The sequence below is a fragment of the Myodes glareolus genome, chromosome 9 (assembly GCF_982192425.1).
Source record: "Myodes glareolus chromosome 9, mMyoGla1.1, whole genome shotgun sequence".
In the NCBI taxonomy this organism is placed as follows: domain Eukaryota; kingdom Metazoa; phylum Chordata; class Mammalia; order Rodentia; family Cricetidae; genus Myodes; species Myodes glareolus.
Genome location: NC_142034.1, coordinates 19,758,035 through 19,782,260, shown reverse-complemented (window position 1 = coordinate 19,782,260; position 24,226 = coordinate 19,758,035). Strand labels below are relative to the sequence as shown.

General features: G+C 48.7%; 2 protein-coding genes across 6 annotated transcripts in view; one reads left to right on the top strand and one right to left on the bottom strand.

Annotated features, from left to right (window-relative positions):
* The first annotated feature begins 5,074 nt into the window (after positions 1 to 5,074).
* On the top strand, positions 5,075 to 7,544 carry Higd1b (HIG1 hypoxia inducible domain family member 1B). Of its 4 annotated transcripts, none has more exons than XM_048445840.2 (4): positions 5,075 to 5,230; positions 5,923 to 6,072; positions 6,756 to 6,890; positions 7,403 to 7,544. In XM_048445840.2, exons 2-4 carry the CDS (start codon positions 5,973 to 5,975, stop codon positions 7,471 to 7,473), a joined length of 306 nt encoding a protein of 101 aa, XP_048301797.1. In that variant the 5' UTR covers positions 5,075 to 5,230; positions 5,923 to 5,972; the 3' UTR covers positions 7,474 to 7,544. The 4 variants fall into 4 exon arrangements, with proteins under 4 accessions (XP_048301797.1, XP_085551990.1, XP_048301798.1 ...); XM_085695864.1 differs by lacking the exon at positions 5,075 to 5,230 and adding an exon at positions 5,240 to 5,280; XM_048445841.3 differs by lacking the exon at positions 5,075 to 5,230 and adding an exon at positions 5,402 to 5,831.
* A 432-nt stretch (positions 7,545 to 7,976) lies between these two features.
* Positions 7,977 to 24,226, bottom strand: part of Eftud2 (elongation factor Tu GTP binding domain containing 2) — a 43,837-nt gene continuing 27,587 nt past the window's right edge. For both annotated transcript variants that reach the window (XM_087909916.1, XM_087909917.1), the window contains exons 12-28: positions 23,485 to 23,548; positions 23,040 to 23,130; positions 19,769 to 19,904; positions 17,584 to 17,711; positions 17,062 to 17,255; positions 15,666 to 15,777; positions 15,201 to 15,341; positions 13,746 to 13,847; positions 12,894 to 12,976; positions 11,024 to 11,110; positions 10,726 to 10,852; positions 10,465 to 10,552; positions 9,800 to 9,918; positions 9,554 to 9,648; positions 8,949 to 9,102; positions 8,692 to 8,799; positions 7,977 to 8,413 (exon numbers count right to left, since the gene is read on the bottom strand). In XM_087909916.1, the coding sequence (XP_087766042.1) occupies positions 8,318 to 8,413; positions 8,692 to 8,799; positions 8,949 to 9,102; positions 9,554 to 9,648; positions 9,800 to 9,918; positions 10,465 to 10,552; positions 10,726 to 10,852; positions 11,024 to 11,110; positions 12,894 to 12,976; positions 13,746 to 13,847; positions 15,201 to 15,341; positions 15,666 to 15,777; positions 17,062 to 17,255; positions 17,584 to 17,711; positions 19,769 to 19,904; positions 23,040 to 23,130; positions 23,485 to 23,548 (1,925 nt within the window). In that variant the 3' untranslated portion in view covers positions 7,977 to 8,317. The remainder of the gene's footprint in view (positions 8,414 to 8,691; positions 8,800 to 8,948; positions 9,103 to 9,553; positions 9,649 to 9,799; positions 9,919 to 10,464; positions 10,553 to 10,725; positions 10,853 to 11,023; positions 11,111 to 12,893; positions 12,977 to 13,745; positions 13,848 to 15,200; positions 15,342 to 15,665; positions 15,778 to 17,061; positions 17,256 to 17,583; positions 17,712 to 19,768; positions 19,905 to 23,039; positions 23,131 to 23,484; positions 23,549 to 24,226) is intronic.

The following is a 24,226-nucleotide window of genomic DNA, read 5'->3' as shown; positions in this document are numbered from 1 at the left end:
TTATTTGTTTAGAGACAGGGTCTCATATATAGACCAGGCTGGTCTCTGACTCACAGAGATCCTCCTGCCTCTGCCTCCCAAGGGCTGGGACTCAGGGTGTGAGCCACCACTGCCAGTCCTTTTCTCTGCTTGTTGCTTCTCAGATCCCAGGTACTTCCCATTGACCTAAATGCTTGTTTTTTTTTCTCCTAAGACATCTCAGTCCTGTTCTGTTCTTTCGCATTCCATCTCCTGTTCCTTGTCTAGTCCATTCCCGTCTTCCCCTCACTCACAGCTCTCCTTAGCTCAAGGCAGAAGTCACATGTCGTTCTCTTGCCCTCTGTGGCCACTCAGCTCCCTTGGGCTATATATAGCGCAGCTGTGCCTTAGATTGTGTTCAGGGAGTTTCAAGACATCGTCCCCTTCCCCTAAACCATTCCACTTCAATATGACAGGAACAACCCTTGAGAGCTTCCAGTTAGGGAGCGGTCACGCAACAGTGTGTGTGTGTGTGTGTGTGTGTGTGTGTGTGTGTGTAGGGGGGAATCTCGGATCCCACAGGGCAACCTTCCTGTCTTTTGTCAGGGACTTTTCAGTCTGGGCCCCATTTCCTGCCACTTGTTCATTCTGGAGGAAGAGGAGCAGACAGGGCCCTGGGGAGTGTTAACCTCTGGATGGAGGCTAATTCCACAGAGGTGGATGGAGACTCAGAGACCAAGAGGCTTGACATGATCCATGTAGTGTATGGGCGATTGGTTTTGCAGCCAACGCTGGCCTATAGATGCTGGCCTGTGCACTTAGTCCATCTATTTGTATTTAATTTAAGCCCCTCCAAGCCGGATTTTATTAATATGACCTGATTTGGAAGAAAAAGAAGGTTCAGCAAGCAAATTACTAACATAGAAGTGCTTACATGGAAACAAGTATTTAACACTTGGCATATTAACAAAAATGATGCTGTCATAATTTTATCTTATCTGTTTACTAAAACAGGACGCTATGAAAACTCGTTACTTGAAGTTTTACTGTATGTCCTCAGGTCCCCTCCCCGTTTAGTGCTGGGGACTAAACCCAAGGCCCAGACCAGATGCTACACAGGTACTGTTCAACAGCGTTCCACAGCCCTCTTCACACAGCTATGAAGTAAAAAGATAACTTTATTTCTTCTATCTCAAGACTTGACCTGCAGTATAGACTTCTAAGTTAGTCTTGGGTGGTGCAATTTGATTTGAGGGATAATTAGAAGTTTGGTTTTCTCTATCAAGTATTTTAATTTTGCATAAGTCATTCAATGGAAACTGTTTTCTCTCTCTCTCTCTCTCTCTCTCTCTCTCTCTCACACACACACACACACACACACACACATCTCTCTCTCTTTCTCTCTTTCTTTCTCTTTCTCTTTTTTCTACAAGACAGAGTCTCTCTGTTTAGCTCTGACTGTCCTGGAACTCATTCTGTAGACCAGACTGACCATGAACTCAAAGATTTGCCAGCCTCTGCCTCCCAAATACTGGGATTAAAGGTGTGAGCCACCATGCCTGGTTTGGAGCCTCAGTTTTTCATCTGTGAAATGGGAATAATAATAGTCTATGTCCCAGAGTTTTTTGGGTAACAGTCTGGGCTCCTGAAGCCCCAACAAGCTAGTTCAGCCAATTGTTCTGCTAGGCCTATTAAAGAGATGAATAACGGCTAGGCATGGTGGCGCACGCCTTTAATACCAGCCCTGGAGAGGCAGAGGCAGGCAAATCTCGAATTTAAGGCCAGCCTGGTCTAACAGCAAGTTCCAGGCCAGTAAAACCCCGTCTAACAAAAGAGGACTAGACAAAAGATGAGAGGAAATTTATTCAGTATGGTCATGCTGAGAAAAGGGAATGTAGGGGTCCAGTGACCCCTACAGCCATCTTTGTGCACTGGAATGAAGCTTCAGTTTAGATGGAGGGGAGAAGTCTGCATCACTGAGTGGTCCTAGTGAAGGTGTGGTGTCTAGCATGTTATTCACCTGTCCTTGTTTAGTTCAGGTCTGTCTGGTGAGGTGGTCAGATATGTTGTCAGAACTGGATAAAATCTCTTCCACAAGTAAATTCCTCCTCTGGCCAGAGCCAGGGCTTTAGACTTTCCCTTCCTCCACTGTGGGACTCCTGAGAAATCTTCATTCTGTGGAGTCCATTGTTTCAATAGCTTAATAGCAGAAGAAGCATCACTTCTGCTTGTGCATGTGTGTGGTGCACACTCACAACTGTGTGTGTGCTAGAATGTGGTGCACACAACTGTGTGTGTGTATGTGTTAGAATGTGAGTGCACACTTATAACTCTGTGCATGTATATTAAAATGTGTGTGGTACACACATGCCACTGTGTGCATGTATGCTAGAATGTGTGTGGTGCACACATGCCACTATGTTCATGTGCATGTGTTAGAATGTGTGTGGGTGCACAATGTCACTATGTGCATGTTAGAATATGTGTGTGGGTACACACATGCCACTGTGTACATGTGTGTGTTAGAATGTGTGTGCTGCACTCACAACTGTGTGCATGTGTGTGGTGTACACATGCTACTGTGCGCATGTGTGTGTTAGAATATGTGTGGATGCACACATGCCACTGTGCACAGTTGTATGCAGAGGTCAGAGGTTGATGTCAGGCATCTCATTAGCTGGCTTTGTAGTTTACACTTTAATCCTAGCACCTAGAAGACAGAGAGGGATCTCCGAGTTCAAGACCAGCCTGATGTACACGACAATTCCAGGCCAGCCTGGGCTACATAGTGAGATCCTCTCTCAAAATCCCAAAATGCCTTTCAAGATATGATCCAGTGAGTAAAAGCGCTTGCCACCAAGCCTGGCAGAGTATGATCCCCAGATCCATGTAAAAGTTGGAAGGAAAGAATCAATCTCTGACCACCACATATATTCTGTGGCATGTACATGTTCACACACATGCGTCTCATATTCATTCACATAGTAGTAATATTTAAGGTTTCAGCAGAGTGTTACATGCCTTTAATTTCAGCACTTTAATTCAGTAGAGGCAGTTGGAGCACTCTGAGTTCAAGACCAGCCTGGTGGACATAGCAAATTTCAGGCTAGCCAGGGCGTCAGAGTGAGACCATTTCATGTGTGTGTGTGCACATGCATATACATGCACATGCACATAAATGGGTGTGTGCAAGTGTGGCTTTGGATCTCCCAGAGTTGGAGTTTTCAGGCAGTCTTCAGCTACCAGATCTGGCTGCTGGGTTTCAAACTCAAAATCTTGAACTTTCCAGCCCAATAGTAATTTATTTTTAAGTACATATGTGAGGGGCTACATGTATGTCTGTGCACCACATATAAGCCTTGTACCCATGGAGGCCAGAAGGGACAGGGGGCTGTACAGGCAGCTGTGAGCCGCCATGTGGGTTTTCTGCAAGAGCAAGCTCTCTTGCGCAATGAGCCATGTCTCTAGCCTTTTGTCCGTCCATTTTTAAAACGATTTGAATTTGATCACGATCCCTGTCTTGTCTCCTGCAGGCCCTTCCATGCGACTTCCTGTCTGTAGCTTACACGAGGAGAGAGTAGACCGTGCATCTCCTGAGAACTCAGGCCAGTGTGGGGACGTGGAGAGGCTGCATAGGAGTGTGTGTGAACGACCGAGAGGAGCGTTCTCATGGACACTGGGGATATGCGAAGGCCCTGGGGACTTGCTGTGACCTTGAGCCTACTCACAGAGCAGTGAGTGCTAGGGAGAGAGAGAGGGACATCAGCTGCTGGACACACTGCCAGCGCTGAAAGAGGCTCCTCTGGGGAACACACACAAGCATGCACGCACACAGAGGCTGTGAGGCATGGAGAGAGCGGGACCCTCCACAGTGCGTCCTCACCTGTCCCCACTGGCTCAGCAACAGCTGCTTCTTCTTAGTCAGGGATGCCAGGATGGACAAGCGAGAAAGGGTTTCAGATTAACCGGCCTCCCTGAAGGCAGTCAGACATGGGACAGATCAAGACACCACTACTTACTAGTTGTGTATCTTTGGACAAGTAATCTGATGTCTCGGAAGGAAGCTCCGTTCCTCAGTGACAGGTCTGAAACAGAAACACCTGGCATAGACAGAGTCACACTCATGTCATGTCAAGGGACTGCCATGAAGGTGAGCACCATCCCAGCTGGTTCACACTCCTGAGACGAGTCCTTGATTCTGACTGGGTGTGGTGGCACATGTCTCTGATTCCAGCACTTGGGAGGCAGCGGCAGGTGAATCTCTGTGAGTTGGAGGCTAGCCTGGTCTACATTATGAGTTCCAAGCCAGTCAAGGCTAAATCCTAAGACCCTGTCTTGAACAACAAAAAGACTCTTGATCCCCCAGCCCCTCACAACTGGAGCGGAACCTAAGGCTTCCCACTTGCTAAACAAGTGTTTACCACTAAAGCTGTACTCTAAGTCCTCAACTCTCTTGTTTTTTCAAGACAAGGTTTCTCCATGAGCCCTGAGTGTCCTGGAACTCGCTCTGTAACCAGGATGGCCTTGAACTCTGAGATCAGCCTGCCTCTCCCTTGGCCTCCTAAGTGATAGGATTAAACCCGGGCACCACCACTGTCTGGCTGTCTTATTTTTTCAAGGCAGGGTCTAGTGCCCTGGCTGGCCTGGAACTCACAGCAGTTCACCTGCTTCCACCTCCTTAGAGCTGGTGATAAGGTGTACATCCACACATCTATTTATTTTCTTGAGATAGGTTGAATCAGTTGTCCAGGCTAGACATGAACTCACTCTGTAGCCCAGGCTGGCTTTGAGTGTGCAAGCCTCTTTCCTCAGTCTCCTAACTAGCTGGGGTTATAGGCTTGGTTCAAAAGGAGACCAAAGCCAAGACCAGAAAAATCCTACAACTGAAGTATATACGTCACATTGCTCGTTAAGAGTGCCTTAAACAGTTCACCCTGGAGCAGGACCCAGGCGCGCTGCCCACCACTGCTTCTCTGGTCCTCCACAGCAGCAGTCACACGTGTGCACAAACAGGCTCACGTTAGCTAAGGTCTCTCCTCCACCAGGTCTACCCTCACTTTGCTGCGTCTGGAGCTCGGTTGGCCGATGGGGGCGTGGGGAGGAAGACTGATGCCCTGTTCTCTCTCCTCCCCGCTTTCACGACTTCAAAGACACTGCTTCCCTGACCCCATAGTGACAAATCTGGCGTCGGGTGTTGGCTGATTCAAAGCAGCAGATACTGAGCGCTGGTCTGTTTGTTCATGCTCCATTTTCTAGCCGTCTATCTCTTACGGTAAGCACGGGGATGCTGGAGACTCGGGCTACCGAGAAGAGCTGGCTCAGGTAGTCTCTGTTTTGTAGTTGGACTCAGAGGGCATCCTATTGGCTGAATCCCTCCTCCGAGGGCTGGGACTTAGCGATGATCAGAGCAGGCACTTTTAGGGGTTCACAGAGATTAGGATGAAAGGAATAGGCTGGTGAGCAGCTTGAGGACCAGAATTTGTTCCTTTAGTCTTGAGGTACAAAATATATCAGTGTCTCATCACTGACATCTGCTCCAGGCACACAGTTAACCAGCGTTGCATCTGTCTGGAGCAGCTCTGGCTCCCTAGAGTCGGATCTTGCTCTGTAGCTCCCTTAGGAGCAACTGTCAACAGATCCAAGTCCAAGAGAGCCCCAAGATTCAAAGACGGCTCCAGTCTACTCTGGGTTTTCCCAGCTGTTTTTCTTGGCCAGAGGATCACACCCATAGGGATGCAGATAGGGAGCAGGAAGAGAACAGTAAAGTCAGATGAGCCGGAAAGGAGGCAGACGCTAAGGACATGAGGAAAGTAGCCGCCAGCGGCCCAAACACCTGAGAGAGCACACCCGAGGGCGCAGCTTCTCAAGTGCAGGTTGTGCTGGGCATGGTAAGATCCTTGCAGGTAATCCTCCTTCCCCTGGAGACCAAGATCAGCATCCTCATTGTGGACTTCCTCCTTCTAGGGCTGGGCAGAAGCCTAGGCACACGGTCGCTACCATCTGGACCTGGGATCATGTCTGCTAACAAGGGCTGGTGGGTGCCACCTGAGGGTGAGGACAACCTGTCTGGGAAGTTCCTAAGGAAGACCAGGGAGTCTCCACTGGTGCCTATAGGTGAGTTGGGGAAGAAGAGGGTTGGGGTGGATGCCTCCTCTCTTGGGACTTTGTGATTCTTGGTCTTTTTAAAGAATGAGGGCATGGTTAAAGGACACAAGTGGTCCACCTGGTGCACGAGGAACCAATTTTTCAAGACAGGTTTTCAAGCCTGTCCTGGAACTCTGTAGACTAGGCTGGCTTCGAATTCACAGAGATCCACCTGCCTCTGTCCCTCTGTCACACCAAGTGCTGGAATTAAAGGTGTGTGTCACCAGCGCCTGTCAAGGAACAAATTCTTATAAGTCTGGATGGGCAGAGGTGGCAGCTGACTGAATGCTATGTACATCGGGAACATCGGGACACAGAGTGCTAACAACAGCCTCAGGATGGGCAGCCTGGGATTGTCCCAAGATTTCCCTTCCAGTCTAGAACATGAAAACCTGTACTAAGAGTTGGGATCCAGAAGTGGGTGGAGAAGCTTAGGTGGGGGTGTAGTCATGACAACAAACCTCCTGCATATGGGGGAGGGGCATCATGAGGGTCACAGGCACTTTAAAAATGTCATTCATTTGGAAGGAAACTTCCAAACTTTGGTGCATCGAAGAATCTTAGTATCCCAGTGTCCAACCTGCAAGCTCGGAGGGGAGTTAAGAGACCCTGAACTTGGACACAAGCCTAGTGATTCTGTTCTCCACCGACAGGTGTAGGAGGCTGCCTGGTGGTAGCCGCATATCGGATTTACCGGCTGAAGGCTCGAGGTCCCACCAAGTTGTCCATACATCTGATTCACACCCGAGTGGCAGCACAGGCTTGTGCTGTGGGTGCGATCATGCTTGGTAAGCAGCATGTGGGGGTCAGAGGAAGAAGGGGGACAAAGTAGAGTGTCCTCAGTTAAGTGGTTCAAAGTGCAAGTCCTTGTGCTCACACTAGATTCCACATCAATTCCCTGATGAATCCCTATGCTGAGGCCTTTTCAGGGTCCCCACTGGTCACTGCCGCTGGGCAACGGGACAGTATGAAGATAGTCTGCTTCATGAATTTTCCCCAGAGGGGATAACAGGAAGAAGCAGCAGCTACTTGTGAGCTGGGACTGTGGGCTAGTCCCTTTCACTGGGCCTCAGTTTCCCCAGGCGTAAGAACCACCTTTGACCTGTCCACTCAGCAGACTGCTCTGTGCAGAATAGGCAGCAAAGTGCTTATAAACTCGGAGGAGTTGCTCTCCCAGAGTGCATGGATGTCTGGGGCAGAAAAATGAGCAGGGAGAGCAGAGCCACTGGGACCCCTTGAAGGATGGGGGAAGTATTTAGGGGTCGGACACCAAAGGGCACTTTCCTTCCTTTTTGCGCAGGTGCCATGTACACAATGTACAGGGATTACATCAAGAGGGTGTCAGAGGATCCTGAGAAGGAGGACCCCTGAGGTGGCTGGACGGCCCAATTCCCCAGCGGTTTCTGTATGCGCTAATAAAGCCATGTTGAAGAAAGTTAAAAGTCTTACTCCTAAGTAGAGCAGAGCAAGGGAACTGTGGCAGCTGGAGGGTGGGCCCAGTACAATGGGTGGGAACCGAAGGGCTCTGACCCCAACTAAGGGAGAGGGACTCAAGGTGCAGCAGTCTCCGAGGAGGACAAACCTCAGTTCCCAGGGTCCCAGCAACTCCTGCCCATCTCATGTCTAGCCAGAGGCAGCCTGGAATGGGAAAGTGGGGGCTGGGAAGGGGCACTGAGGCTCATGGGAACACTGAATCAGACACAGGCATTCCTTCCACCACGGCTGCCCCCCTAGGGACCCAGTCAGGAAGGCAGCTGCAGCTGGGACCAGAGGCAAATACCTCATGGGAAATCACGTACCCAGAATCTAAGTGCTTGGATTAGACAGGCAGAGGGTGGGGTGAGGGTGAACAAAAGCAGCGACCAAGGCAGAGGTCAGAATGTTCTGTTCATTTAGAAACCATGGCTAAGGTTGAACTTGTAAGAAATAAAATTCCATGTAAATCCTGAAGACAGGCCCCTTGGGGTTAAATACTGTCATCCTGTTCTCGTTCTTCTTCCCTGGGCCTAAGCTCCTCAGCTCCTTGGGAATGGAGCCAGAGGCCACAGAAGGATGCCCCTTCCTCACTGGGACACTGGCGCGGAGGTTTCTGGGTTATTCAGGGCGGCCTGTAGCAGTTCCTAGATGCTCATGGCATGAAGGCTCAGTTCCACAGGTCTCAGCTTGAGTCCAGAGCTGCAGGCACTGCAGGGAGCAGGAGTTGCCGGCCCGGCCCTCACATGGGATAATTGAGCACAACATCCTGTTTGGCAAGCTCCAGCAACATAGGATCGTCGAAGAACTTGCTGATGCTCACATCTTCACTCAGGCCCTGTGGAGAACAGGGCCAGGCACTAGGGTGAGCTCCACAGGAGGGGTAATAGCACGGGGTGAGGGGAGGAAGGCTGATCTAGACTGTTCAAGGAGTTGTTCCTTTAAGGTCCTGTTACAGCTCCTGTTCCCCTTGTGCCCTGCTCTGCTGACCTGAGGAATGTAGACACTGATCTTCCACACAGCAGTACACTGCCCTCCAGGAGGAAGAACAGCCACACACCACTCCTGTGGAGACTGGGGGTGGAGGGATATGGCAATGGATTAAAGAACACACACCTTCCTACGCCGGGTTTTGATCATGAACTCCCGGGCCAGGTGAGGAGCTGGCTGTGGCTCCAATGGGCGGATGACAATGCTCTTGTCCAGAGGATCACCAGGTACAATCTGGAGCACAGAGAGAATTCAGGGAGTTGAGGTAGCTACCCAGAAGGTTCAGGCTGTGGAACGTCATAGAGAACACCCTGGACAGAAGGGGAACTGGCCAGGAGGGAAGTCTGCTGAACTGGGAAGCCAAGGTGGCCAAATTTCCTCACCTGCCAATGATGGAAGACAGACAGGGAAAAGGCCTGGCCCTGGGTATGAGTGCGGAGATCAGTCTCAAAGCCGAAAGAGTCGATGGCTGGGATGAAAGCTTTGATGGTGTAGAGAGGGGAGCCTGGAATGGGTGCATCCTGGGTCACGTGCCCCCTGAGAGAGAAAGACAAAGGTCAAGGCCTCAGTTGTACACAGCCCCCAAGCAGAGGGCAATGGGTCTTGTGGCCCTTCTCTGTATCCTAGCCCAGCACCAAAGAAAGACCTAATGGAACATTCTCTGCAGAGGGAATGGGCTTTGGGCAGCTACCTCTGGGGAGGAGGCAAGAGCAGGGACACTGAAGAGATGGGACCCCACGGACCACCCCATCGCGGCTTCACTTTGGCACTTCTCCCAGCAGCTGGGGTGGGTAGGGTGGGAGAAACCCCAGCTGTGCCTGTGTAAAGCTAGGGGCTGCCTCAACTCTTCTCTACCTCCTGTGGAAAACAAGCTGGATGGGCTTCTGGAGTGGGAAGTGGAGAAAGCTATGGCTGGGGCCACCTCTTCCTTCCCTCCCTCGGCAATCAAGGGGCTTCTTGCTCTCAAGCCTAACAACAGGCTGCTCACCTGCGCCTGGCCAGGACTGTGTAAACAGCAGACACACAGTCTGCAGGGGCCTGGACCTCTACAAAGTAGTAAGGCTCCATCAGACGAGGAGTGGCCTGCAACAGACCAAGACAGGGCTCAGCCTGAGGAAGACTGAGTGAGGACATAAAGAGTCTCTGGATCTTCTTAGTCCTTCTGTGGTTTTACCTGGTCTTCCACTTACTCTTCTGTTCAGGGAAGCCAACAGTTCCCGACAGGTCCACTTACCATGAGGAAGGCAGAGTAAACCACCCTCCTAGCTGTGGGGATGATCTGGCCTCCACCCCGATGGAGGGGCTCCTGGGCAACCACTGCATCCAGGATCTTAAACTTGACATTTCGAATCACTGAAACAGAGATAGGAGAGCTGGGGCTAGACACAGGGCATGGGAGAACAGCAAGGTAACTTGCTACACTGAGGATATGATACAAATATCACAGGCCAGTAGCAAACAGTTGAACATGGACTTAACATTTGATTCAGCATGCTATGACAATGACACTTCCTTAGACTATGTGCTGGTTCTGGACACAGACTACATTCTAGAAATTGAATTGGTCCTAGGTAATCCAGTCTGCGTCAATAAACCACTCCCGCCTGAAAATCCTCGTGTTGTCTCTTTTCAGCACACTAAAGACAGGTTCTACTGAGGAATCAAGAGCAAATGCCAGTTTAGAAAGGCCTTCATTTAGGGTTAGACCAAATGATGGCACTGAGATCGGAAGGGAGCAGGAAGGAGGCAGGCCCAGGCTTGGGATAGCTCAGTGTATCCCAAGTTGCTTCTCCTGCTTGCTGGGTTCCAAAGATGGGAAACCCAACCCTAACTCATCACCTCATGTGGCTAGGTGCAAGTGTCTGGGGACTGGAGCCAGGAGGCGGCTGGTAGACTTACATTCATCACAGAGAGGTCCCTCCCGGGTTCCCCACTGGAAACCTTGAACAATGCTGTCCTTCACTGAGCCAAGAAGGGCCTTGTCCACCTGCACAGAAATAGGAGGCCTCCTTAGCAGCCCACAGGTAACAGCCACCAAGTCAAAAGGAAGAGAAAAGAAGGGCTGTGAGAAGGTTCTCTTTCAATAGGGAAGGACATGGCAGTTTCTTCACTCTGAGGCAAACACTGCCACGGGCCTCCCAGCCTGTCAGTTTACTCTACCTCAGAGGGCAATGTGTCATCCACAAGGATATTTGGTCCTGTAGCATCAGGACCAAAGGCCCAGATGGAACGGGCAGCCAGCAGATCCCAGTCATACTTTGTTTGGAAGAACTCGCCCAGCTTCTTTCTGGAAGAAAGAGGACAAAGTGGCTCCTGGGCCATAGATCCTTCCTCTCTGGAAGACAGTAACCCACTCTGTCCATGTCATATCCAGGACAACAGCAAAGAAGGATGGATGGCGGCAAGGGACCAGGCAAAGAGGCTGAAGTGGGAGCCCTGGAGGTGGAACCTGTCTAACCTGTTCCAGGTGATCTGGACCACTTCGTTCTCGATGTCCTCAGCCAGGCCCTTCTCAAGAGGCTCGGCAATCATGGTGATCTTGTTCCTGGTCAGAAAGGACAGGAGTAGTCAGAAGGATGAGCAGGGGTGACAACACAGACCTCTGAGACAGTAACAGACACGGAAGACTTAGAAGCAGGGGGCAGCAAAGGGTACCAATCTTCTTTGTTTTCTGTCTATTTTTTAAACGTGTATGAGTTATTTTACTTGCATTTATGCACATGAACCACATATGTGCAGTGTTCAAAGGAGCCAGACAAGGGTGCTAGATACCCTGGACTGGGACTGGGAGTAACCACGTATGTGCTAGAAAAAAGTAAAAAAAACTTTGGTCCCTCTGAAAGAGCAACAAGCACTCTTAACCACTGAACCATGCCTCCAGCGCTTCTGTCTGCTTTCTTGAAAAATAAGGCTGGGGCTGGAGAATGTAACCGGCAGCTGTATGAGGAGCTGGGTTCCACTTCAAGAATCCATTAAAAAACAAAAAGCAGCCAGGTGGTGGTGCATGTCTTGGGAAACAGAAGCAGGCAGATCAATGTGAGTTCAAGGCCAGGCTGGTTTACAGAGTGAGTTCTAGGACAGCCAGGGCTACACAGAGAAACCCTGCCTCAAAACAAAACACCCCAAAATACAAACAAACAAGCAAAAAAACCAGTTAATATGTAGGGCAAATTTTCCAAAGCTGATACGACAGCTAGGAAATTCTCAGGAAGGAATGTCGGAGCAGAAAGGGCGACAGTCTGGAGTAAACTCGAGCATCTCATCAGCCCTCACCCCGTCTCAGGAAACCCACCCAAAGCTGTGGTTGAGTGAGTGTGGGAGAGTGAGGCTGTCAGTTCCAGGTACAAGGTACAGCGTTCCCAGCTTCCATCATTTTTTCTTTCTTTCCTCTGAGATGAGGTTATATGTGTAGCCCCAAATGGCTTCAAACTTGCTATATAGATGGAGCTGACCTTGAACTTGCAGCAATCCTCCTGCCTTTGCCTTCCAAGAGCTGGGATTACAGATTTAAACCACCAAGCCTGTTTTTTTTTGTTGTTGTTGTTGTTGTTGTTTTGAGACGGGGCTCACTATGTAGCCCTGACCTTGGAGCTCTCTATGTAGAGATCTAACCACATCTGTTACCTGAGTGATGGGATTAAAGGTGTGCGTACCACTGTATACCACTATGCTCCCTCCCCTTAAAATTAACAATCTCACATGGCCCAGGCTGCCCTCAAATTTGTTATATAGTTGAGGCTGGCTTAGCATTCCTGATCTTCCTGCCTCTACCTCCCAAGTGATGGGACTGCAGCCATTTGCCACCACACCTGCTTCGTCCTTTGAGCATTTGCACGTGTGTGTTTACATGTACACGTGTGTCCAAGTTGATGTTGGATATCTTCCTTTCCACATACTCTCTATCTTTTTTTTTAATTTTGTTTTTTTTTTTTTTGAAGATAGACACAACAAGCCCCAGGCCAGCCTGAGCTGCAGTATGAGACTCTGCTTCATAAAAACAAGAAAGTGTACAGAGTAATGAGTTTCTTCTTGGCGTCCTCCCCACACCCCCGCCACTGTATTTGTTCCTATTTGTCCCCTATTGCTCTCCCTGCCCCCACCCCCTGCTTACTTCTTTTTTTTTTAATATTTATTTATTTATTATGTATACAATATTCTTTCTGCGTGTATGCCTGAAGGCCAGAAGAGGGCACCAGATCTCATTACAGATGGTTGTGAGCCACCATGTGGTTGCTGGGAATTGAACTGAGGACCTTCGGAAGAGCAGGCAATGCTCTTAACCGCTGAGCCATCTCTCCAGCCACCCCCCCCCCCCCCCCCCGGCTTACTTCTTATTGGGTGTTTCAGCAAAGCATTTGAGGGAGGATGTTTCTACCACTGTCTCACAGAACGTCACAACTGGGTCAGCCACCTAGGCAATGAGAAAAAATTGAGGTGAAATTGAGTTTGGTTGGAAGAAGAGAGTTCTACCTAGGGAACTCTGAAGCATTTCCTTTGCATGAGTTCCCTAAGTGGTTCTGCAACCACAGGCTAAAGACCTGTCCACGCTACCAACCAAAGAGCCTGGGAGTAGAGAAATTCTATTTCTGAGTCAGGAGTAAATGCCCTAGGGTTCAAACTAGGCTCTAAAACTAAGGCTTTAATTATGGTTGAGGAAAGCTTTCGATACCTTTTATTCACTGAATAACTCCTGGGATATGATAGAAACAGTGCTAGGGACCCACTGTGAGCATCTCCTCCATCCTCAAGTCCCAGCCCCAGGAGTGGAGGCATCTAAGAGGACACCTGCCCAGTAACACAGGACCTTGGAGAGAATATGTTTTGACTGGGAGATGATGCCATCCCACACGTGGTTCAAGGTGCTAGGTCAGACTTGGGGATAAGCCCTGAGAGTCAGCTCCCACTCTCCATGACTCCACCCACCTGAACCAATCACCAGAGACTGGGTAGTTTCTTTTCCTAATAAAGGGACAAAAATAACGCTGGATTGGGAGCCTTGACTTTAAATGCATGACACTGAAAATGACCCAGGGATCAGGGTAAACACATCCTTAGAATCTTCCCGACAAAGACTAGCGGGAAGTGCTTTCTTCTAAAGGGTCTAGTGGGCATCCAGGGGAGCTGAGGGTCTGGCACTTAGGATATCCCTTTGGACTGGAAGCCAAGCTAGGGGAGGGCACCTTGATGTCGATCTCTGAGTACATCTTCCGCAGGTCGTGCATCACACAGTCCAGGTAGAGCTCCCCAGTGCCCAGGATCACATGCTCGCCAGACTCTTCCACCTGAAAGATAGCAGCCCCAGCAGTCACGGTCCCCTCTCTCTTGTCTTGGACACAGCAGATGTAAGCAAGAATCAAGACACTAGAGATGAAGGTACCATAACTTCTTATCAGAAGCAGCAACTGTTTCGGTTTTTCCCCTCCCAAGATACGGTTTCTGCCCTGGCTGTCCTGGAACTTGCTTTTAGACCAGGTTGGCTTCAAACTCACAGAGATCGACCTGCTTCTGCTTCTCAAACGCTGGGATTAAAGGCGTGGACTACCACTGCCCAGGCTCTTTCAGTTTCTTAAAAAGTTCAGTGGAGAGCTAGGGTCAGCTGAGTGATCAAGCATTTTCTCTGCATGACTGAGACCTTGGGTTCAATCTTTAGCTCCTTCCACATCCCCCCCCCCCCCGCAAAAAAACCCCGACAACAAAACAAAAACAAAAAGCTGGGTCTGGTGGTGTGCCTGTAACCCCAATATTCAGGAGGTAGAATCAGAGGATTCACCCTGACCTTGAAGTCAATTTGGTTTATACAGCTAGTTCTAGACATTCTAGGTCAACCAATACTGCACAGTAAGCATCTCTTCCCAAAGAACTCAGAGGGCAGTAACACCCTAACCACTAGGTCCCTAGGACAGCAGGACCATTTAGCACAATGCTGCTGAGTATGATGTCACTGACTTGATTCCTACCTTGGTCATCCACGTTAAATACCGTCTTTATATCACCAACGTAAGCTACCCCTTTAATTCTCCCTTCCTGCCTCTAAGAAATAGTTTGGTGGCAGCTTCAAGAGTGTATAAGAACCAGTCACTTTTGTTTAATTTTCTGTTATTATTTTATGTGTATGGGTGTTTTGCCTGCATTTATATGTGCAGCCCACATGCATGCCTAGCACCTGTGGGGCCAGAAAAGAGCTTCAGATCCCTTGGAACTGGAGTTACAGATGGTGGTAAGGAGCCATCTGAGGCCTGGGATTAAACCTGGGTCCTCTGGAAGAGTAGCTAGTGCTCTCAACTGTTGAGTCATCTCTCCAGTCCTGTTTGTAGCCCACAATGGCCTCCAATTCCCTATGTAGCCGAGGCTGACCCTGAGCCGTCTGTATCCTCCTGGGAGTAAAGGTGTCTACCACCATACCTGGTTCCAAACTGTGTGCATCTTAAGGACTAAGTCTATGCAAAGTTGCCTGACGAAACATGCAGGCACTCCAGTTCTGTCTTGCCCTTATATGGTAATGGGTGGGCTTGTCCATGAACTAGGCTGTGGGAAGCAACAGCTCAGGAACACTTGCTGAATGACACGCAGTGACCGTACAGAGCAGGTAGCTAGGGCAGGTATGGCTTGGCAGCTGCTGCAGGCCTTGGACATACCTTGGTGGTGAGCGACGGATAGCTCTTGTTGACTTTCCGCAGGCCGTCAAGCATTTTGGGCAGCTCTGAGGGGTTGACTGGCTCCACAGCAATCTTGATAACAGATGTGGTATTGAATTTCAAGGGCCGGAAAATCTGAGCCTGAGATCCAAAATACAGAGGAGTGAGGCCCTCAGGGGTAGGCAAGAAGGCACAGGCCTAAGGGAGAAACTTGGTTCCCCAGCTGAGAACCATGACACAACTGGGGCCCGACGTAAAGGACCATTTGCTCCCAGCATCTTGGCACAGCACTGGGAAGGAAACTAATTCCTAGAATGTGGCAGGGTGAGAGCGCATGCTAGTGCCGAGCCAAGAAACAGTAATAACTCTGGATTAGGACCTTCTAAGTTCAAAGCTTGCTTGTTCACATTGACTATAGTTCCTGGTGCCTTTCTAGCTCAATGTGCTCCCCTTCAGAAACACTACCTCCTCGTTGCCTCGGGGTTCAGTTATGGTTGCTGTCTTCACGATCGGCTGATCGACACCTTCAATCAGAACCCAGTTGCCAGCAGGAACACGATTGACCTCAATGTGGTACCTGGAATAACACCCAGTAAACAAGCATAGAACCTCGTCAGCGCGTTCACTCCATATCCTCTCTAGCAGGAGAGCAGTGATGAGCAGTCCCACAGGCACAAGGACAAGGGCGAGGCGAGAGTGTGGTGTGTGCGGATGTAATGGGAAAGCTTCATTCCAAGTGGAGTCTCCCAGTAAAAAGTCACTGCCTGGCTGGACCTCTGTGCACTAGAAGCTAGCCTGGTCTACATGGTGAGTTTCAGGACAGCCAGGGCTACATAGTAAGACCCTGTATCACAAAAACAATTGTCTAAGATTTATCTAATACAGGGGACTGCCAAAACACAGATATTTTAATTTCGTTTCCTTCCTTCCTTCCTTCCTTCCTTTCTTTCTTTCTTTCGATTTTCGAGATAAGGTTTCTCTGTGTAACAGCCTTGGCTGTCCTGGAATTCACTTTGTAGACCAGGCTTGTCTTGAACTCACAGAGATCCGCCTGCCTCTGACTCCCGAGTGCTGGGATTAAAGGCGTGCGCCACCACTGCCCAGCCAGACCCTTTAATTTCTGAACACTTCAATTTTCTTCTGCCTTCTAGAGAAAGGGTGGATTTGGAGGAGAGAAAGAGGCCATCGCTGAGACATGGTAGGCAGCCACATTACCCAGGGTTGCTCTGGTTCTGCTTGTTATCTGATGACAACAGCCCGAAGGCTCACGCTAAGTCTGATCAAGCACACCGGGAACTCCAGAGACTCAGTCAGAAAACAAACAGCAGACATCTGAACAACTGCTTTTGGGAAGAAGCCTGAAGCAGTAAGTGAAGGGACACAGAAGAGATGAAAAGTGGTGAGAGATGAGCCAACAGTTAAGAGCACTGGCTGCTCTTCCAGAGGACCTTAGTTTACACGGAGGCTCACAACTGTCTATAACGCCTGTTCCGGGAGATCCAAAGCCTCTATGGCCTGCTTGGGCAGCAAGCATGCACATGGCACACAAACATACAACCAGGCAAAACACCCATCCACATTAAAAAGGAAAAAAAGTAAAAACAGAAATTCTACTAAAAAAACCTTCACTCCAGACACCCAAAACTCAAAAGGAAAACTCCTGACATTCCAACAGGAGTCGCCCTTCAGCCCTGGAAACCTTAAGAACTAGATGCTGACAGATGTGTCGGGAGTGGGGTCATCTCGCTCAGCACTGTACCAACCAGGTAGCTGCATTTCCTAGGACTCCTTTTAACACCTGTGACAGCCCCAGGACAGAAGCCCGCAGGTGTCCTTGCAGCTTTGGTCAGGAGGACAGTACCTGGCGACGGAGATCCACAGGCGGCCCACGGTACAGATCTGGGAGTCCTCCTCGTCTTCCAGCGTGTAGTTCTCCCCCAGCACCTTCACAGGCTGCCCAGCATGGATGGTGCCGCTCAGCACCCGGCCAAAGGCATGAAACTGGACTCCGTCGTCTGTGCTGTACATCTTAGTGGTGTGGCACATCAGGGGACCCTGGGCAGGGGACAGAGAAGAGCTTTAGCCACATAAAGCCTGAAGGGAACACACCTTCCCCGACAGCAGTGCAGGAGCTGTGAGGGGAAAGGCCAAACGAAGGACAATGTGAACTCCTGGAGAAACTCCCAGCTATGCATTTCCCCTTCCTCTATGAAGGGCCAACAGGAGATTCAGACACAAGAAAAATACAAATGCAACTACATCCCGGACAGGTGGTACAGACTGGCAATCCAGCATAAGGTAGGCTGATGCAGGAGGACTCCTGAGAGTGCAATGCCAGCCTGAGTTAGAGTGAAAACCTGTGCCATAAAACATGTTCCCTTACATCTGGGTCACAGTCACTCATGGCCTCGCCAAGGTCGGAGTCCACGCCGCCAGTGTAGGTGTGCTCGATCTTGGGTTTGGCGCCCACCTTTGGAGATGGGATGTGCTGTACACACATGTCCACAAAGCCTGGAGGGAGAAGAGGAGGCCATTACTACACTACTGCACTGCTGCACACTCTGGCAGGGGAAGTGGACAGAAAGAGCAGGCTCAACCTAAAGTATTTTAACTTCTAGGGAAGTCAATTTCCTATGAAGAGCAAACACACACGTTTGGAGTCACACCACGTCAGAGAAATTTAAGAAGTGGGTTTCAAGTTGGGCGGTGGCACATGTCTTTAATCCCAACACTCGGGAGGCAGAGGCAGGCAGATCTCTGTGAGTTCGAGGCCAGTCTGGTCTACAGAGTGGGTTCCAGGACAACCAGGACTATCACACAGAGAAACCCTGTCTAGAAAAAACAAAAACAAAAACCAAACAAACAAAAGTAGGTTTCAGTGAGACTTAATTCCGTACACTGCAGCTGACAAGAAAGTTTAAAGACTCTAAATAAGCTATGGCCACAGAGATTCCTGCTCTACTGAAGCCACGTATTTACTGAGTACTGACACTGAGCCAGGAAAGCTCCTTATTCCTTATACTCACTTAGGATGGGCCTCAGGGGACCAGCTGCCCTCTGCAAAACACTGTGTATCCATACTCAATAGGTTACTGTTTCCCTAACAGATTAGTAAAGCCATGAAACAGACTGCTCATTAGGATACTGGGACTGCTAAAATCTTTTTTTCTTCTCTGTCTGAAGATCAAACCGAGAGGTCTACAAATGAGTCACAGTCCTAGTTCTAAGAGTATCTGCTTTGATGCGTGTCCAGTATCTTCAGACTGATGGCTAGTCTAGGGTTACTATGATCTTTAAAAGGTTCAGACACCTAATTTCCACCAGCCTGAGAATCAATGGCTGCTGAGGACACTTTCCTTGTCCCTCCACTACTCACACTTACTAAGATAGGTTCTCACTATATAACCCTGGCAGGACTGGACTTCCCTTTGTAGACTTGGCTGGTCTTGAATCCATGAGATCTGCCTGCCTCTGCTTCCTGAGCACTAAGCTTAGACATGTACTATCACACCCTATTTTATAGCTATGTTTGTTTGTTTTTTCAAGAAAGGGTTTCTCTGTAGCTTTGGAGCCTTTCCTAGAACTAGCCCTTGTAGACCAGGCTGGTCTCGAACTGCCTCCCAAGTGCTGGGATTAAAGGTGTGCCTCACTACCGCCCTGGTTTATATAATGAGTTCCAAGACAGCCAGGCCTGGATAATTAGACCCTTTCTTCAAACAAACAAAAATAAGCTCAGGCCTTTCCTCAGATAGTTCAGTGCTTCTCCGGCTCTGGCATCAGCTTTCACAGAACAGAAAGAAGCTCAGCAGACAGAGGCTGAAACCACGCCCCTATTTGGACAATATGAAATGTCCCCCACAGGCTCCCATTTGAACTCTCAGTCTCCAGGTGGGGTACTGTTTGGGGAGGCTGCAGAACCCTAGGAGGTGGGCCTAGCTGGAGAGAGGAGGTGACTGGGAAACAGGTTTTGAGTTACAGCTGTTCCACCCCCAGCCCAAGCTGCTTCCTGGTTTGTGAAGATGTAAGAGGCCTGCCTGCCCACTCTCATCGCCATGAACCCACCATGTTTCCCTCCCCACAATGCTGCACCCTCTTAAGAACGAGTCACAATCAGCTGGTTCTGTCAGGTGCTGTCACAGTGATGAAGAAAACCAAACATCTCGAGTCCTCACCTGTGCCTTCCCCACTACTTCCCTCAGCACCCACCTCCTGCCTGATCCCTGTAAATCCACCAGAGCCCATGGCCTGCCACCCACCTGACTCTCCCGATGGGGGAAACCTAACTCTTTTTTTCCAACACAAGAAACAACTAAAGCAAACAGCTGGGAAAGTCCACTGTAGTCCACACACCCTCACAGCGCTGCTGCTGTCCTGCAAGGACTTGTGTCTGAGGCAAACTGTGGGAGGACACACGACACTGTTTTTGTTGCTGTTTGTTTTTTGTGGTATCCTGTGGCCTAGAGTGTCCTGTGAACTCCTGATCTAACTGCCAACTTGTAGGACTGCGGGTGTGAACCCCGACGCCCGGATGAGGAGAGTAATGTTAAGGGCCTTAAGCTATTTATTACCTGTGAACTCGCCAAAGAACTTTTTGCAGACCAGTCTGAGCAGAGGGCGGATGTTCAACTTTAGCTCCTCCTTGGTCAGGTGGATGCCAAGTTCGTCCAGGGTCCTTGGCAGGCTGGTGTCCACATCACCCACCACCTATGAGAGAGAAGGCACTGACTCAGCTCTGTAGCGACAGTCCTAGTGAGGCACTACATTCATGGAGTGTGTGTGTGTGTCGGGGGGAGCCAAAGAGAAACCTTACAAGCAGTCTTCTTCACGGAAGGCTCTTGGCAAGAGCAGTTTGGTTTGGAGGAATGAATCTATGCTACCTAGCCTGCAGGAGTGAAGCTGACCTGCTTAAGTTTCCACACACCCCATAAACTAAGCACTGTTTGACTACTGTCAGTGCTGCCCCCTGGCGTCTGACAAGCAGTATTAAGGCCACTCAAGAAATCTCTTACCCCTCCTACTTAAAGACTGCCCAGATTTAGAGGCCCATACTGAAAGGAACCAAAAAAGGCCACCTGTCAGGACAGGGCCTAGCTAAATCATCCTCTGCAGACTCAAGGTCTCACCATGGAGGCAGATTCTGTAAATTTCTTTTATTAATCTGTTCCAGCCTGCCATGAGATACTAAGTTTTCTTTTCTTTTCTTTTTTTTTTTAGCACTGATAAATTTGAGTCATTATTTTATTCTATTGCTGTGTTTTCCTCTTTTGTGGGTTGGAACGGCCACACACGCTGTGATTGCATGTATGTGTGTCCACTGAACACAGCACTTGATTAAACACCTACCTGCATATCTTATACTATCGTCTTGGAAGGAAGGTTTGCATGAAAATTCCTGTATGATATTTTCACCTTTTCAGCTCTGCACTTTAGCATAAACTCATATAAGCATGTTACATTCTACTTCAAGTCTAACTGGCTCTCCTTTTTCTCCCTCTCTCTCGTGTGGTACTGAGAACACAAGGGACTCTCACCATGAGGCAGATGTTTCAGAAATACACTATGATTCACTTAATCAGGTTTCAATGATTTCAATATTGAACTTTTTTCCAAGTTCTGTTCTTACTTTTGTTTTGAGGCAGAGTTTAAACAACTAAGATGCCCAGGCTATCTTTGAACTAACTCAGTAGCCCAGGCTGGCCTTTACATTATGATCCTCTTGCTCCAGTCTCCCAGCACATAAGACTCCAGGCTTCATGATCAGGTGACACATCCTTACTAACCTTCTATAACACACACAGAAAATCAAAACAGTCATTGTGAAGCTCTTACAATCACTCTCTAAAAAACAAACAGGCTGGGCAGTGATGGTGGTACACGCCTTTAACCCTGGCACTAGGGAGACAGAGGCAGGCGGATCTCTTTGAATCGAGGCTGACCTGGTCTACAGAGTTCCAGAACAGCAGGGCTACACAGAGAAACCATCTCAAAAAAACCAAAACCAAACCAAACAAAAACAAACAAACAAACAAAAACCCAAACAAATAAACAACATACATTCTTTTAGTGACTGCAAAACACTTCATTTTATGAGATAGGCCATGATTTAATTAATCAGGTTTTCAATGATATAAACATTTAGCTTATTTCTAAGTTTTTTTTCTTTCCATGCAGTTAGAGATAATGCCATAAAAAACACCTTTCTTAGCTGAATGTAGGGGCTTACTCCTTTAATCCTAGCAATCAGAAGGCAGAGATAAGCTGATTCCTATGAGTTCCAGGCCAGCCATGGCTATATAATGAGACCCTGTCTCAAAACAAACAAACAATCTTTTTTTGGAGACAGAGGTTCATATAGCCTAGGTAGCTTAATCTTTCTGCTACCATTTTTCCTAAGTGCTAGAATTACAGGAGTGTGATAGCACACTTGGCTGAAACATTTCAGGAGTATTACAGTATTTCCTATCTAAAATGTGATTTGTTTATGTGTGTGCAAGTCTATGTGCACCACATGCATGCAGGTTCCTGCAGAGCCCACAAGAGGGCATCAGACTCCTTTGGAATTAAAGTTAAGAGCAGTTGTGAACCTGCAGATGTGGGTGTTCAACTGAACTGAGGTCTTCAGTAAGAGCAGTAAGTATTCTTAACTGCTGAATCACCCCCCTCCAGGCCCCTGGTTTTTTAGAGGCAGGGCTTCAAGGCTAGCCTCAAATTCACTAAGTAGGTAGGATGACCATGAACAGATGCTCTGATCCTATGTATCTACTTCCCAAGTGGTGGGATTATAGGTATATGCCCCCACACCTAGTTTTATGCGGTGCTAAGAATTAAAGCCTAGCCTTTGTATCTGACAGGCAAGCACTCTACTGTACTGAGCTACACTCCAAGACTCCTAAACTTCTTTAAAATTTTTATTTATTTTACATGTATGTACAAATGCACTGAACATTATGTTTGTAGTGTACCATAAGCATGCAGATACCCATGAAGGCCAGAAGAGGGTACCATATGCCCTGGAAATAGAATTACAGATGTTTGTGAGCAGTGCAGCATGGGTGCTGGGAAGTGAACTCAGGTTCTCTACAAGATGAACTAGTGCACTTTAACCATTAAGTCATTTTTTCAGTTTTCGCAGAGGTTTTGAAGTTTTTTGGGGTTCTCTAACCCTGGCTGTTCTGAAACTTCCTATTAGATAAGGCTGGCCTTGAACTCAGAGATCAGTCAACCTTTGCCTCCTGAGTGCTAGGATTAAAGGTGTGTGACACTGCTCAAATGTGTTTGTTTTTTGTTTGTTCTGGAGGGCAGAGTTTCTCTGTGTAGCCCTGGCTGTCCTGGAATTTGCTCCATAGACCAGACTGGCCTCGAACTCACAAAGATCCACCTGCCTCTATCTCTTGAGTGCTTGGTGTGCCACCACTGCTTGGCTCAAAGGTTATTACTAAACAGTTGATAATGGGGCTGGGAGATGGGTAAAGAGCATGCTGTGCCGGCACGAGGACCAGAGCTGGGATCAATACCCACCTGTAGAGCTGGGCATGCCTGCACAGATGTCTAATCCCAGCACTGAGGGATTGTGGAGGCTCGCTGACCAAGCAGGTAGTCAACTGGTGAGCTCCAGATTTAGATTAGACCTTGTCTCATTAAAAACTAGGTCGGGGCTAAAGAGGAAGCCACCTGACACCAACCTCTGGCCTACACACACGTATGCATAAGCATATGCAGCTGCTCGTGAACACTCACTCCATACAAACACCCTGACACCTTCCCAACACAAAATAAAAACAAACAAGTGACGACCTAGCAAATTTAAGGCAGACCTGAAGCAGGTGACCCATCACTCACCTGTGCAAGGATCTTATAAAGGGGCTCCAAGATAAACTCCACAAAGCTCCTTTGGGAGCTGCTGGTTGGAGCCTTTTTTGTGAACTTTCTCCTAAAGAGAAAAAGAAGTGTGAGTGACCAAGGAGGAAGAATGTGACTTATCCCAAGGGTACATTGCCTAAATTCTAAATGTGAGTAGAAGCCAAGCAGAGGGAGGACTCTAGGTGACCACAGTTTCTAAATGAATTCCTGAGAGGACTCACAGCTACTGGCCTGGCCTTGAAGACCTGGGATGTAAGGGTGGGGCTCTCCCTCCACTAAGCTCACAAGGCTAGCATTCCAAGTTGCGGAGGTGGCAGTTCATGCATAAGATAAAAGTAGGTTTTAGCCTCAGAAACTCATGTGTTGTTACCAGGACTGCAGATCATCACCAGTCCACGCGAGTAATGCCCCACACGGTACTTACGTTTTGGGATTGAAATAGATGTCACCCCAGAGTCTTTTAGCAAATTCCTGGTAATTAATGTCACCTATAGAGGAAGCCACACAATTACAATTTTCCTAGGACAGGGTAGTTCAAAATTCTGCTTTAGGTGCTACAAGTTGTGAAAGCACCTTTTTCCCAAGGTCTAGACACTTCCTTCTAATTAGACAGCCAGATACTGAGGCACAGAGGACAGGACTGGCTCAAAGATATAAGGCCTTAGCAGAGGCAGAAGGAGAACCCAGGCATCTGTCTAGGCAGAGGACCAAGCTATGAACAGGGGCATGGCCTGTGTCCTCTGGAGGGACATCTACATCCCGCCTACAGTGACATCTATTCTTTCTGAAACCCATGTGGACCACCTTCTAGCTGCAGGGCCATCACAAGGTGCCACTGAGTAGACCCCTAACCCCCAGGAGTTACCCAACCTGGGGAGTAAACACTGAAGCCATCCTTTTTTTCCTGAACAAAGTGTCTCACTATGTAGCCCGGTCTGGCGTGGAATTCACACATAGACCGGGCTGTCCCCGAACTCACAGATCTGCCTATCCTTACCTCTTCAGTATACCCTATTGGCATTCGACACCACAACTACCTGTCTCATCTTTTACCAATTAGTATTTTCAGTTTAATTGCAATGTGAAATTTGATCAGACTGAACCAAGCAGCTGTGGCTTTTTTACAATTCATTCTCTTCTGCCCCGGGGAGGGGAATACAACATAG

Bases quoted from the DNA above. Each gene is read 5' to 3' on its own strand.
- Higd1b (XM_048445840.2), top strand. From the start codon at position 5,973: ATGTCTGCTAACAAGGGCTGGTGGGTGCCACCTGAGGGTGAGGACAAC. The intron at 6,073-6,755 runs GTGAGTTGGGGA...CTCCACCGACAG, and splicing joins GTCTCCACTGGTGCCTATAG to GTGTAGGAGGCTGCCTGGTG. The intron at 6,891-7,402 runs GTAAGCAGCATG...CTTTTTGCGCAG, and splicing joins TGTGGGTGCGATCATGCTTG to GTGCCATGTACACAATGTAC.